The 13,779-nt window shown below is 40.7% G+C and overlaps 1 protein-coding gene across 1 annotated transcript in view; it reads left to right on the top strand.

Moving 5' to 3' along the window:
- DGCR2 (DiGeorge syndrome critical region gene 2) overlaps positions 1 to 13,779 on the top strand; it is a 41,915-nt gene that overhangs the window by 6,788 nt on the left and 21,348 nt on the right. The window contains exon 2 of the mRNA XM_063415530.1: positions 13,572 to 13,694. Coding sequence (XP_063271600.1) covers positions 13,572 to 13,694 — 123 coding nt within the window. The remainder of the gene's footprint in view (positions 1 to 13,571; positions 13,695 to 13,779) is intronic.

The following is a 13,779-nucleotide window of genomic DNA, read 5'->3' on the forward strand; positions in this document are numbered from 1 at the left end:
ATTGTGCTTGAGAATTGTCAGCCAGTTCAGGGAGTGGAAATGTAGAAGTAGCTTTTGGTAGTAGCTCTTGGGATATTCCTTGCTCTTTTGTCCTTTTACTGATTTTTCTTTGTTGTATTTTCAGTTGTATAACTCTTTTTTCCTGTGTTGCCTTCTCTTTCATACACCGCCTCTGTTGTGCTTCCTCATACCTCTCCCACTGTAGGACCAGTTACTTGGGGTGCCCAGTGGAATTATTTAAAAGTCAAAGTTAGTAGAAAAATGGGATTAAGTGCCATTTCTAGTAGAATGATGCTGAGTGTTCTGGGCTGGCTGCAAAACTGAGTTAGTGTTGTCCCTTAGTATTTCTGTGTTTGGTCTCTGTTAATATTTCTTTAGCAATGTAAATAAAAAGATTTCTTCTGACTTTAAAGTAAACTTCTTTTATATACTTTCAAAGAAAACACCCCTGCATCTAACACCTACTGGGTTTGAGTTTGTGCTCAAGTAGCATTTTGCCCTGTATATGTTAGGCCTCTAAAACTTACTGCAGCTTGCTTTAATCTAGAGAAGGTAAAAACTGGATTTGTGTTTTCTCTCTGTTGAATTTGTATTTGATACACTTAAATTACTCTTCACTGATTAAAATCAGTGACATGAGAGTAGTCTATTAATGAGACCTGGGAAAATCTTCATGAAATGTTGAGAATCTTGCAGGAGGGAGATCCGAGACTTAAGCAGAAGCATCCTGCCACCTCAGTTCTGGCAGTAAGCAGGTTGGAGGAAATGATTCAAGAATCAGTGCCCACCTTTGTCTTTCTGAGCAGTAATGGAATTGAATCCAGTTTTTCTATTGATGTTAAAATGGCAAAGATCAAGTTTTGTGGCATAGTACCTGACACATGGACATAATAGATGTTGAATAGTGCTGGCAGTACCTGAGTTGTTAGAAGGTGTGGGAGATGAGAAAACGACGCTCAGAGGCTTTTTGCAATCGGGTTGGATCTGTATTTGCTGACTTCTGGTAGAACTATTAAACTTAGGCATTCAGTATGTGGAATTTCCCCTCAGGTGTTTGTTTTGCTGGGGAAGAGGGACGCACAGGCTCTCATGCAGTGTGGACAGACGGAGCTGTGGCTGACATTGGCAATATTCCTGCCGTGTTCAGCTCCAGTGGAGCAGGGGAATGCTATTGAAGGCATGAGCCATTTGCTCCAGTACACGACAGCCACTGCACCACTGCTGTGCAAAGGGTAACACTGGGTTTCCATATTTGAGGTCACAATATTTCTGTGTGTTGAATTTTTGCTCTTAAGTGTTCTTGGTGCTTGTTCAGCGAGTCTTGTACAAGATGTGAAGAGCAAAAGTAAAACGGGAGCAAAAGCGTTTTTTAGTGTGACCTGCATTTGAATAGTGCTCAGGCACAGCTTTCCTGTCTCCCTGAATAGTTAGATTCTTGTTTAAGACCTTGAACTTTCTTGGGGCCCTGTAGAGAACTTCTTCCATGTTAATTTGGTTTTAAGATTAAAAAAATGATGTTAGTTTTTGGAGAGTGGCATACTTAAAAAATACCTGATTTCACAGGTAGAACTTTGTCACTTATTTGCTTTAAAGATGACTGCAATTCCTCCTGTTTTAGTTCAGCAATGTTTTTAAAGTACATACTTAGCTTTAAATTGCATATTTTCATTAGATTTGTTTGGATTGCTCATGTGCTGAAAGTTTATATGCTTAAATACTGCTGAATCGTGTACTAAAAAAAAAAAGATGACATAGGAACTTTTTTTGTTTTCCTGCAAAGAAGGAACATGTGTTGTCTTGCTGAAAGTAAATGGGCTTGCTAAGTAATACTGCTGAAATCTGGCAATTCCTACTTTCAATTTAATAGTGGCTACAAATTAGCCTTGATTGCTCTGACAGTTCTTGAATTGCTGTTATCATGTTTCATCTGGGTACTCTTCTTGTTGAAACGCGATCTAAAGAAAGTACTAATTCAGTTCATGTAAAATCTTGGATTTGAATTTTTCCTCTGAGGAGAATGAGTTTTAGTAGAGTATTTGTTAGCTTTTAGATGTTTGGTTGGGGTTTTTTCGCGGGCTTGGGGTTTGTGTTTTTTGTTTGGTGGGTTTGTTTGTTTGTACACCTATAGTTTATTTGGTTGAAGGGAATACAGCCTCTTCCTCTGCTGATTGTTAGTGAAGCTGTTTTGTATATGAACAAATACTGATCCAAACTGACTTGGTAGGATGTATTAATCTTGAGAATACAGGAAGAGGAGAGGAACGATCTCACAGGTCTAGATTTTTTTGGGACTAGTTCTGGGTGGGCAGCCACCAGGTAACAGCTTCAGATATAGAAGTAGTTTGAGCTGTGGTTCCCAGGTAGTTGGAGGATTTGTGGTGTGTGTAGGACAGTCCATCTGGACTGTTGCTGATGGTGCCCTTTTCTGGACACAGTTGGTGACTTGCTGAGTATATCACTGCTGATGTTGTTCTTTGTGGATATTTTCTCTGTTGCTTCATTTCTTGGGAGAATTAGTATGGTGTGTGTGGCTGTATTTAAATTCTGTGTGAGGAACAGTGGTGTTCACTTAGCACTATTTCCTGTGAGCATGTTTCCTAAGCAGTGGGGTTTAATGAAACCTGGACTCCAGTGGGCTTCTCTGTGTCCCTGTACTCCTCTGCCGTAGTACCCTTGCCTGACACTGATTTAACAAGGCCATATCTTGCCTGTGTCCCTCTGCCTATCCACAATACATCCTCTGGCATGAAAGAGCTGTGAGTCCTGCGGGGTCTCTTGCAAAGGTTCAGTTACCCCAGCTCACCACTTCCCTCCGTGCCAGCTGGGAAACCACCCCCGGTGGTGACAGTGTGACACCCAGGTGTGCTGGCGGGCTGGCACCTGCTGAACCCTGCAAGCCATGTGGGGGTTTCCTGCCCTCTGAAGCTCAAGAAAGTCATCATTTCCTTCCCTTGTGCAAGCTGTGGAAAGAAATACACTGCCTGTTCCTGGTCTTGACTTCTCTCAAGCTTGCTTGAAATTGTTTCGTGAATTTAGGAGGTGTGATTGGCACTTTGACTCATCAGCTTTCTTTAGGGAAAGGGTTAAAAATTCAGTGCTGCACAGGTTTAAGTCACTTGTCAGTGTTGTACTAAAACCCTGAAATCCTGCCTAAGGCTCTACAGAGCACTTGAAGTCCTGAACAAGGCTGTTAGTATGGAGATACAGTAGGCTTTAATTTTGAGCCATATTAGAGGCTTCTCAAGTACCAATGGCTTTGGTTGTGTTTGTACTGACTGCTCTTTGTGCCTGTGCTGTATTTTGCTTTTCCCTTCTGCCTCTTATTATCATAATATAACAGTTTCTTAAGGGGGGAGAAGCGCAAGACTGTTGCTTAGCCTGGTATTCTCACGATGAAAATAAACTGGTTTTCAGTCTGGAATGCTGCATTGCCTAATTCACAGTGTTCTTTCAGCTTAGTTCGAGTAGCAAGTTTTGTTTTCTCTTTGGTTTTAGCAGTGCTGGAGAATTGGGAAATACCTTTTTTCTGTTTCAGTCTCAGGACTGAAAGTGCCTACTTTCGTGAAGCTCAAAGTCTGTATTTTCTAGGTCTTAAAAATAATAGCCAGGATTCCCATTCAAGAAGCTCTGATATTGTTGCTTTGGCTGAATGCCATGTCTCTTGCTTGCCTTTGCTTTTTTATTTTTTGTAGTTATTTTGATTTCTCTTTCTCTTTTCCATCCTTCCTGCCCTTGAGTTTGCCCTCCAGACAAAGAGCAGACAATGAATTGCAGTGAATGACACTTGTGAGCAAGGGAAAACTGGGTCAGTTCCAAGCTTGTGCAGGGTGTAGGTATAATAAATACAGAATCTTAGGATCATTTCAGTTGGAAAAGACCCTTGAGACTATCTAGTCCAACCATTAACCCAACACTGCCAAGTCCACTGGTAAAACATGTCCCAAAGGGCCACATCTACACCTCTTTTACATTCCTCTAGGGATCATGACTCCATTTCTCTGGCAGCCTGTTCCAATGTTTGACAACACTCTTGGTGAAGAAATTTTTCCTAACATCCAAGCTAAATCTCCCTCTGATGCAATTTAAGGCCAATTCCTCTTGTCCTGATGCTTGTGACTTGGGAGAAGAGGCTGACCCTGCCACCACCTGCTTCCAGGTAGTTGTAAAGGGTGGTGAGGTCTCCCCTGGGCTCTGCTATCTGGAGGGTTTTTACTGAGTGCAGAGTACACCCTCTGAACCATGAGCAGCCAGTTTATCCAGGAGAATGCTGTGGCAAGTCGTGTCAAAGATTTACTAAAATCTACCAGGTAAATGACATCCACAGCCTTTCCCTGGACCACTAAGTGGGTCACCTTGTCCTAGGAGGAGATCAGGTTAGTCAAGCAGGACCTGCCTCTCATAAACCCACGCTGGCTGGGCCCGATCACCTGCTCGTGTTGTGCGTGCCATTCGTGAAGGATGATCTCCTCCATAACCTTCCCTGGCACTGAGGTCAGACTGACCAGCCTGAAGTTCCCCACATCCACCTTATGACCCCTCTCACAGCATCAGGCTGTCATACTTGCTGATTTCCAGTCAGCTGGGACCAGCTGAGTTAGCCAGGACTGCTGGTAAATGATAGAAGGTGGCTCAGTGAGCACTGCTGTCAGCTCCCTCAGTATCCTTGGGTGGATCCCGTCCAGCCCCATAGACCTGTGTGTGTCTAAGTGGCCATAGCAGGTCACTTAACACCTCCCTTTGGATTATGGGGTGTCATTCTGCTCCCTGTCCCTGTCTGCCAGCTCTGGGGAGTGGGTACCTGGAGAACAAATACGAGAGAGTGAGGGGAAGGAGACTGCTACCATTCCTTACTGTGCTGTAAAACCTTTTGTTGGATGTTGAGGTGATCTAGCATAACTTACTGTGACAGAACACTGAGTAATACTGAATGTTGATGAGTGTTATTCATTAAGGATTTACAGTTTTCAGCTGGAATGCTGTCACAATTTTAATTACTTCATGAACGAGCATGCTGAGGTCATGCAGAAAATGCCAATGCCTGTAACATGTATTGTTTATTTATTTTTGGAACTGATGCACTCCTATTAAATGGGATTATAACTTCAGAATCTCTAATTTTCCGGAGCTGGAATTAGATTTGAGAATAGGTGTGGGCTGTGTTTTGGCTATGAGCATATCACGTGGCCTTTTCTCCCTTCCAGACTCTGTGCTATTAGGTGCTGTTGAGCTTTCATGCTCTTCTGCACATACTCAGGCCATGATGAACCAAAGCTACATGATCTAAGGGTGCTTCCTAAGCTTGTTTTCAGTGTCACAGGTGAATGGCCAAGCATTTTATCTTCTGTGGAATTGGACATGAAAATGGAATGCTCTGTTTTTGTCTAGCTTTTATTTCTTCTGAAGGTTTTTAATTCTTCTATAGGCTTTTACTTTGAAGAACAGTAAATAGAACCAGTTTTATTGAGAAACTTTAATAAACTAGCTATGAAATGGATAGCTGATGGTGACACATGAGCTTCACAAATAGTTTTCTTCTCTGGAAAAAGTTGGTGTTATAGTCTGCTTTCCTCCTACTGTGACCTAAAGTACTGTATGTATTTATTTGCTACACTGAATGCAGCAGTGAGTGGTATAATGATAAACTCAAGAATACCTAATGGATGTCAGATCCACCAAGTGACACAAAGACCTGCTGGGAAATGAATGGTTAGGGAAAACTTCTCTGAGATCTGGAGCTGAGGGAAATACCATTTATATATGGCTTCCCTTCCCTGAGTGCAGAGCCCTTGTAGGGGATTTGGGGTACCTAAAGACAGGTTAAAAACAGGAAAACCTGTTCAAAGCCTGAGTCAGAGCCTGCTCAGGTGCAGTTGGCAGTGAGCGTCTCTGTCCCTGAGAACTGTTGAGCAGCTGGCCCTGGCCACTGCGAGCAGAGGCGGGGCAGGACGGCCCTGCTGCTCACAGGCTGGCAGATTCTCAGGAATTTTGGGAGAGGTACACTCTGCCTGCTCCAGTGAACTTCACCTGTGGATTGGGAGACATCCAAGATAGGGAAACTGATTTTTAAGTACAGAGGATTACTTTAAGGACAGTTTTTTCATGTCTGAAAAAAGTCAAGCATCATTATCTGCTGAGGGCCAAATTTTGATAACCACCATGATATTGTTGTGTTTGAAGTATTAAAAGTATTTTAAAGTTTATGTTACTGCAGTAAATGCCAGTCTAGAGCAGTATTGATTGTGTTATGCTTCCTCTTGAGCATAAATATTAGCTATAGAGCTCTGTGTGTGTGTTTGTTTGCTGGTGGTGGGTGTGGTGTTCCTTCTGTTGTTTTGTTTCTGGTGCTGGTTTGCAGGCATTTGGTGAGCACTGGTGTTCAGCAGAATCTCCAGGAGTGAAGGACTTAGGGAGGGACTTGAAAGGGAGGACTTGGGCTTCTTCCTGGCAGGGACTGGGATCTGATCATACTCATGTAGTGTAGCGTGGCTTAGGTTATACAGAAACTGTGATTTAAGAAAAAAAAAATTTTCAATTTTAGTAAACTTGTTCCTAAATGTGTTAAAATATGAAAGGATAGTGCAACATGTAGGTACAGGTCTTAAGTATGTAGGTTGAGTATTATAAAACATTAGAAAGACCTGTTGGACAAGTTGAAATCTGAATAAGAAGAGTTACTGGTCTAAGCACTTGTAGTTAGAGTTTTTGTTAATGCTTAATCAGCTTTTGATGACTGTAATTGCCTCTTGAAATCTGAACAGAATATTCCCTTACAGGTTGGTTCATCCAGTCTGGGACAATGAGCGACTTACACTGAGAAAGGAGGAAGTATTTTTGTCTTTTGTTTTCCTTTGGTCTGTAAATAAAAATGATGCCAGCGGATCTACCATGTCCAACCTTGAGAAATGTGATCAAATAAGCAAAGTAAATTTGATGTACACACAAACCTGCCATTGTTCATTAAAAGCTTATGTATAAAACCAAACCATATACTTCAAGCTTATCTCTTCCAGTACATGAATTTCAGAGTAATAGCTTATAATTGAAATAACATTAAATGCTGGGTGTACATTTAATCAAATCTCAATTTCCATAAAAATGAAGCTCAGCAGACAAGAACAATTAATGTAGCAAATAAAAAATTACATTTCTTTGTGTTAAAAGCTGATATAGATTCAAATCTATACTTGCTGTGTAAACATTAACATCTAGTGCATCTGTAGTCTTAGCTACTAAAAGACTATTTTAATGTATCAGACTATACTAACTGGTGAATCTTTTAATAAAGAAAAGTTCACTAATTGCAGCCAGAAGAACCCACACTTTCGTAATCAGTGATTGTAGTCACTGAGTTTAATTTCTGTATCAAAGCAATTGAATTGAGAGTTATATTTTGGACGCTTTACTTTCAGCCTCTGGTTCCTCATCTATACCTCTGAATTTGAGAATTGCTGTGATATCAAGGTTTTTGTACTGCTGGAGGTTTGTTTGTTAGAGCTGGGAACATAGGTGAGGGGAATGTTCTTTTGTCAGGGATACATTTCTGCTTTAGGACTTAGTGCTCCTTTTTCCACACTGTTTCTGTGCAGGTTTCTGTACTGTTAATCTTTGGTGTCTTGAAAATATAAGGTTGAAATTTAGATTTTGAGAGCTTTGATGTGTTCACCTAATGCTTTAGAGTAGATGTTTATTACATGTGCCTGACATAGGGCCTCTGTCATTTTTATTGGATGTAACATTTCTTCCAGCTGAATTTCTTTCGTATCTCTGTTTTCAATTGAAGGAGGATAATCCTGCTAAAACAGTATCAAAGTTTTCTCATTCACCTAGCAGCTTATCTTTGCAGGAAATGTTTCCAGCTGCTGGATTTTGCTTGTTGCCATGAGCTGTTTCCACCCCTGCTCCTTCTGTCACCCCAGTGATGTGTGACCTGGTACCAGCCTTTTGTGCCTCAGAGCTGCCACCCTGGTCCTCACTTGAGGCTTTTCTGGTGCTGTGGATTTGAAGGTCACAACTGTTTAAATGTTTTCTGTTAGAGCGAATATGAAATGATAGACCCATTAGTAGATATTCTGTCTTTGGTGGCAGACAACTATTACGATGTCTCAATTTCTCATTAATGGATACTGGAATTGTACAGCTGCATTTCTGCTGAATTAGCTGGAGCATGCAATCTTTCTGGTTGCAAGGGGACAAACCAGAGCTGATCTGACTTAATGTGGACAGACAGTAGCTAATTTGATCTAAAGCTTGCCGTTTCAAAGCCAACTGATCACATTCATTTAGGAAACTGAACCAGCAAGGTGAACTTGTTTTGAAGCAATGCTTTGTCCCATGTGTCTGTTACAGCCTTGCTTTGGTATTGGAAGCTCTAAAATGAGATGTACTGTGTTGAAAAAGTAGTTTCACATACTGGATATGGATCCTCCCTACCTTTCTTTAAAATAAAATGATTGTTTTGAATAACCATTTATGTCTTATGTCTTGCATAAAAAGGGGGAAGATTAATAAAAAATTAGTTGCAGTTTAGATGTGAGCACGAGGTGTCAGACTCCAAATGAGCCTCAAAAGTCTTAAAAAATGATGCAGAAAATACAGGTTTCTGGTAGTGTAACGCTCAGGGCAACTCACTGACCAGCGTGCATCTGGTGCAGGAAGGATGCACTGCAGCTTCTCAGTGCTTGGCCTCCAGGAGGAAAATGTTCTCAATTACCCAGAGGGAGTACATGAGGTTGTAAACCTGAAAGGGCTTCCTGGATCATTTTATAGTGGCCAGAATCTGTTTGTTTTGTGAAACACATGAAGCTGGCTGGGAATTAGAGGGAGCAGGTGTGTGTGTGTGTTTTCTTCATCTATCATGAAGTCCTTCCTGTGGATAATGCTTCTCCTTAATGTTTTTTTTTTTTTAGTACTTAGCAGAAAATCAGGAAATTATCCTGCTGTAAAGAAAATTCAAAAAGCTAGTTGACCCCTGTGTTGAAATACACGATGAGTTCTGTGAAACACCTGGTATTCAACATGCAGTAGGCAAAATCTTCAGAACAAAAGCTCCCTGTGAGCGTGTGAGCAACCACCTTGAAAGATTAAGCTTTTCCTGTGTGAAACCTCAGTTTTTCAGTTAGTCAAAAATCTTGTTGTTTTTCCTGCTGGTTAACTTAGAAAAACATGTGACAGCTAATGCAGATGAAGGCCTCTTGTTTGTATGGCACTGTCTGAATTGATTTTTAATCTTGTCATTACTGGTTTGATGAAGTGAATTTTCAATTTTGAAATTTATACATTTTCTTTTTAATTTCAAATTACAAGTCCACAACTAGCCTTAGTAAGATGTCTTTCACAGATGAGTGACTTGTGGACAGGTTATATTATCTAATAATGTGTCCCAGCAAGTTGGTATTGTGGTTTTTTTGGCCTTCACTTGACTGTAGGTTTTATCTTGGGTTATATATTTAGCTTGTAGAATTGGTGGTCTGAATCTGACTTCAATTTTTCTGCTCTTTTTATATCAAGTTAAGGATTTTCTTATTTTCTATACCCAATTTATAGTAGAGAAACAAGTGAAGCATTACCTTCTTAACAGAGAACACACTGTTGTTACTTAATATTTCTGCCAGACATTTGTTCAGGTGCAGGTGTGCTGGTGAACGAGCAGGTTGCTTGGGCTCTAGGGAATAAACACAGTGTCATCATGAAAGCACAGAACCAGCTTCCTACAGCTTCATCTTGTCTGTAGCTTTGGGAAACTCTTGAATTTTTCTGTACTTTGTTGTAACCATGGCAGGAGGATGCACTGGTTGGTAAGACTGTTGAGGGTTAATGTTGTAGAAGTGCTTTGAGATAGTGAAATGAAGAGACTATCATGACACCTCACTGCTTCAAGTGTTTTCATGTTCTCACACTGCCTGAACTTTGTGATGTTTTGTAAGCTTATATTCTGTATAGTGCAAAAATTACAATTGCTGCTATTTTCAGTGTTTTAGTTGTCTCTTTTCTTTCCAGCAAATGCCTGATGAATTTAATTGCTCTGCAATAAGATTTCAGTGTACTAAATTTCATCCTGTAGCATAGCAAAGGCTGCATTTAAAAGCAAAAGAGGCCTTTTATGTTAGAATTACACATGTGAATCATAACACCGCTGATGTCACTCATCTCATCGTACGTGAACACTGGGGGAGGTTGCATTTCCACATTTTCACTTCGAGGCAATTGTTGATGCCCTTGGCTTAATGTTGTCTTGTGCTTCTGCTCCAACAGCTGCTTGCTCTTAGCTGAACTTGTGCCATTACATATTTACTGATGATTTTGAAAATACAAAATGTTTCTGCATGTAATGGCTGGTGGAAAGTGTGCTTTTAGTGCTGTGAGGAGGTGATAGTTTAAGGTACTGTCTTCATCCTTTCTTGCTGTGAGTTACCATCAACAGCTATGGACTGTGAGGGATATCTGGCTTTAAGGACAGAAATGGACTGATATTTTTGAAATCTTTGCTATTCTTCAAAAGAACTGAAATATATGGGTGAAGAAACATTTTTTATTTACCTCTCTGCTGGAAAGTACGAAGTCTGACCATGTGTTAAGTGATTACTTGCATTCCAGGAAAGATGGATGGTCACATAATGTTGTAGTGTTCAGTACTGCCCATACATCTTCCTGACTCTTGTCCTGCTGCTGGCAGCATGACTTGCCTTTTCTGTGATAGAGATGGGCTTGGGATGTTTTTATTTATCTGCTGTTTTAACTTAAAAATAGGCTACTGAGGTGAAATGTTTCACAGGTTCTGGAGACCAGCACATACCCTGTGCATCTTTGCCTCTCCCAAATATCTCCATTCCTTGGCTGAGTATCTTACAGCTTTGTTATAGATTTCCATCTGTTTTTATGTCTGTATCTTACTGCTGGTGGCTCTGGGTTGGGATGGCTCAGGAGGGCTTATTGACAGAGATTTTAATTTCACAGTATTTCTTTGTGCCACATTTCTCCCCTCTGCAGCAGAATTGCGTAGCTGTTCATGTTCCTTGGTCTGAAATAATTAGTGCATCTGACAGCATGATCTCCATTGGGAACAGTGGTACAGCTGGTCTGAAAGGTGTTTGAACAGAAATGTTTTGTACTCTTCCATGTATCCCCATTCTTCAGAGAGGAGTGTCTCTAATACAGGAAGTAATGACATTACAGCATGTAGCTGGCATTTTTTAATACCCATAATACTGAGATGGAGTCATCCTTTTTATCTGAACCAGTCATATGTAATTGTACATAAAATAGTAATAGCATGTATGGAATTGCAGACAGACAAAAGTATTCTTGACTGTTTTTCCCTTGTGCAGGTTGGCATTCGTGGTGGATGCTGCCTGTGAAGCCAGAAGGCTGCAGAGTAACTGTTCACAGGCTGTATGTGTGAATTCCATTGAAATCACGCAGTGAAAGAAAAAGGTTTATTTTGAAGTATTGAATTTTGTCATAACTACAGGTGGATGCAGTGGAAACCTGGAGCTGGGCTGAGAATAGTCTTTGATGTGTTAAAGGATCTACCACAGGCCCTGGTGTAAATTCTGAAACTGTAGTAGCAAGACTTTCTAAGGAACCTCCCACTGTGTCCTGACCTTGTGCAAAAGTGGCAAAAGAAGCTGCAATGATTTACCAAATGCTGCTTTTCTGTGGACTTGAAATCTGAACGCTTTTCATTTCAGCTTGAGGCTTTGTATTTGTTTGATTTGGTAGTTTGTGTGTTGTTGGGTTTTTTCCTCTAAGTTAGAAGGAAATTTAATTAACTCCTAGAGATTAGATTTGAAATTATTTAGCTTAAAGATAGAGTTAAAATTTTCTCTCTTGCTGTATTGGGCAAGTGAAGCTTTTCCTCCGTTTCTTACCCTCCCCCCCTTCACCATTTTATTCCCCTTTCCCTCTTCAGGCTAAATAAATTATTTTGTATTTTACTCTGAGGGGGAAGTCATTATGACTGGGAACAGTAATTTTTTCCCATTTCCCCTGTGCTCATTCTCTGTCAGCTGTTTGGGCTGAGTAAAGCTCTACATGGTGAGAACTCTGTTGTGCTGCTGGGTCTGTTGTTGCCGTCAGTAGTCTGGCAGGTCCGTGTGAGTTCTTAGCATCTTGTGACCTGAATGTTTGCTGTGAGTAGGTGGTTGCTAAGAGGATGTGCCTGCTTTTATTTTTCTAGAATAGCAGGTCTGTGTTTTATAGAAGAACCAGTAGTAGGACTGGATTTTAGTCTAACATTGAATTAGAAGCCTGTTATCAATATGTTCTACCAATTACTAGGTGTATGTGTACAGCTTTTATTGAGAGTGCCTGATGACTGGGTTTATTACACCCAGTCATGTTGTTTGAACACTAAAATGTGACCTCTGTCTTGATTTATCTTAGACATGTGTTTCAAGAAGTAACAACTGCAATTACAGTCTGCTCTTATGTTTTAAACTGTGGATGGGGGAATGCATACCTAAATTTTAAATTCTCTTTTAATGATTTCCTTCTGCAAGGCAGTTGCCTACTGGATCCATTCAAAATCAGTGTGTTGTAGGTATAAACATTTTTTTTTTCTGTTTAAAAAGGTACTCGTTCTCTAGACATAAATTACCTGGGATTAGTGCAGCTCACTGAGAGGAAAATGTGCTAAATTGCTCAAAAACAATGGTTGGAAAATTGGCAACCACTGTCAAGAGGAAAGATGGACAATGATGGTCAGGTGCAAAAGTGAGCCTGTGGATGGTGTTGGCACTGGCAGACTGGCTGTGAACAAGTTTAGAATTGTTCACTTTTGTAGACAGACCTTTTTCTTCCCTGCAAAATGTTTTGAGGAACATAAAATGAAGCTGAGTTATTAGGTTGTGGCATTTGAAAGATGGAATTGAAAAAAAAAAGGGTTTAAAAAAAGCTGTACTTTTTATAATGCTAATTAGGTGTGACAGTGCAATGATAGCAAGTAGGCAGTGAACTCACAGAAGCAGGAGCTACATGTTTGCAGATAGTGACAGTTTCTAGTAAAGGATATGTTCACATGGAGAAATTCTACAAAAAAGCTGAAGCTAGAAAGTGAAAACAGGTTCATGGATATAGATACTGTTGTACAAGTAGCTCTGTGAAATGTCTCTAAATCAGACTGGACATTTGTGCAAATCTAGTGGGTTCTGGCATACACAGTGATTAGAATGGAAATAGGATTCTGAGGCTGTTGCATAATGTAGCACTTAACTATTGAAACATATTTTTGTTGAACTTCAGCTCTGAGAAAATGGAACGAGCACTCCTCAGTGCCCCACAAGAAGTAAATGGGTAATGCTGTGGTAATAGCTATGCACAGGCTATCTTTATCAGGAGGGTTTTACCGTGGATGTCTTGAGAGAATTATTTCCCATACCCTTCTGTCTCTTAAAACCACAAACACGCAGTTCAGGACACGAAGTGATCTGAAGGAGTTTTTAACAGGCTGAGTTAACCAGAGATGTTTTCCGTTACGCTTCAGTGATCCATCGCATGACAGCCGATTAATATACGTATAAATGTGCAAGAATAAATACCATTTTGAACAAAGCCCATTTCCCCTTCCCTCGCAGAGCTGCGCTGCACCCCGGGGCAGTTTGCGTGTCGGAGCGGAACCATTCAGTGCATCCCTTCCAACTGGCAGTGCGATGGGTGGCCCACCTGCGAGGACGAGAGCGACGAAGTCGACTGTCCAGGCAAGTACATTGAGAGAGTGCCCTGTGCCAGCTTCCTTTGCAGCAGTACTTTGACTCTTTCAGGTTGTTGGATTATTTTTATTTG

This window comes from Prinia subflava, chromosome 19 (genome assembly GCF_021018805.1).
Source record: "Prinia subflava isolate CZ2003 ecotype Zambia chromosome 19, Cam_Psub_1.2, whole genome shotgun sequence".
NCBI classification, from domain to species: domain Eukaryota; kingdom Metazoa; phylum Chordata; class Aves; order Passeriformes; family Cisticolidae; genus Prinia; species Prinia subflava.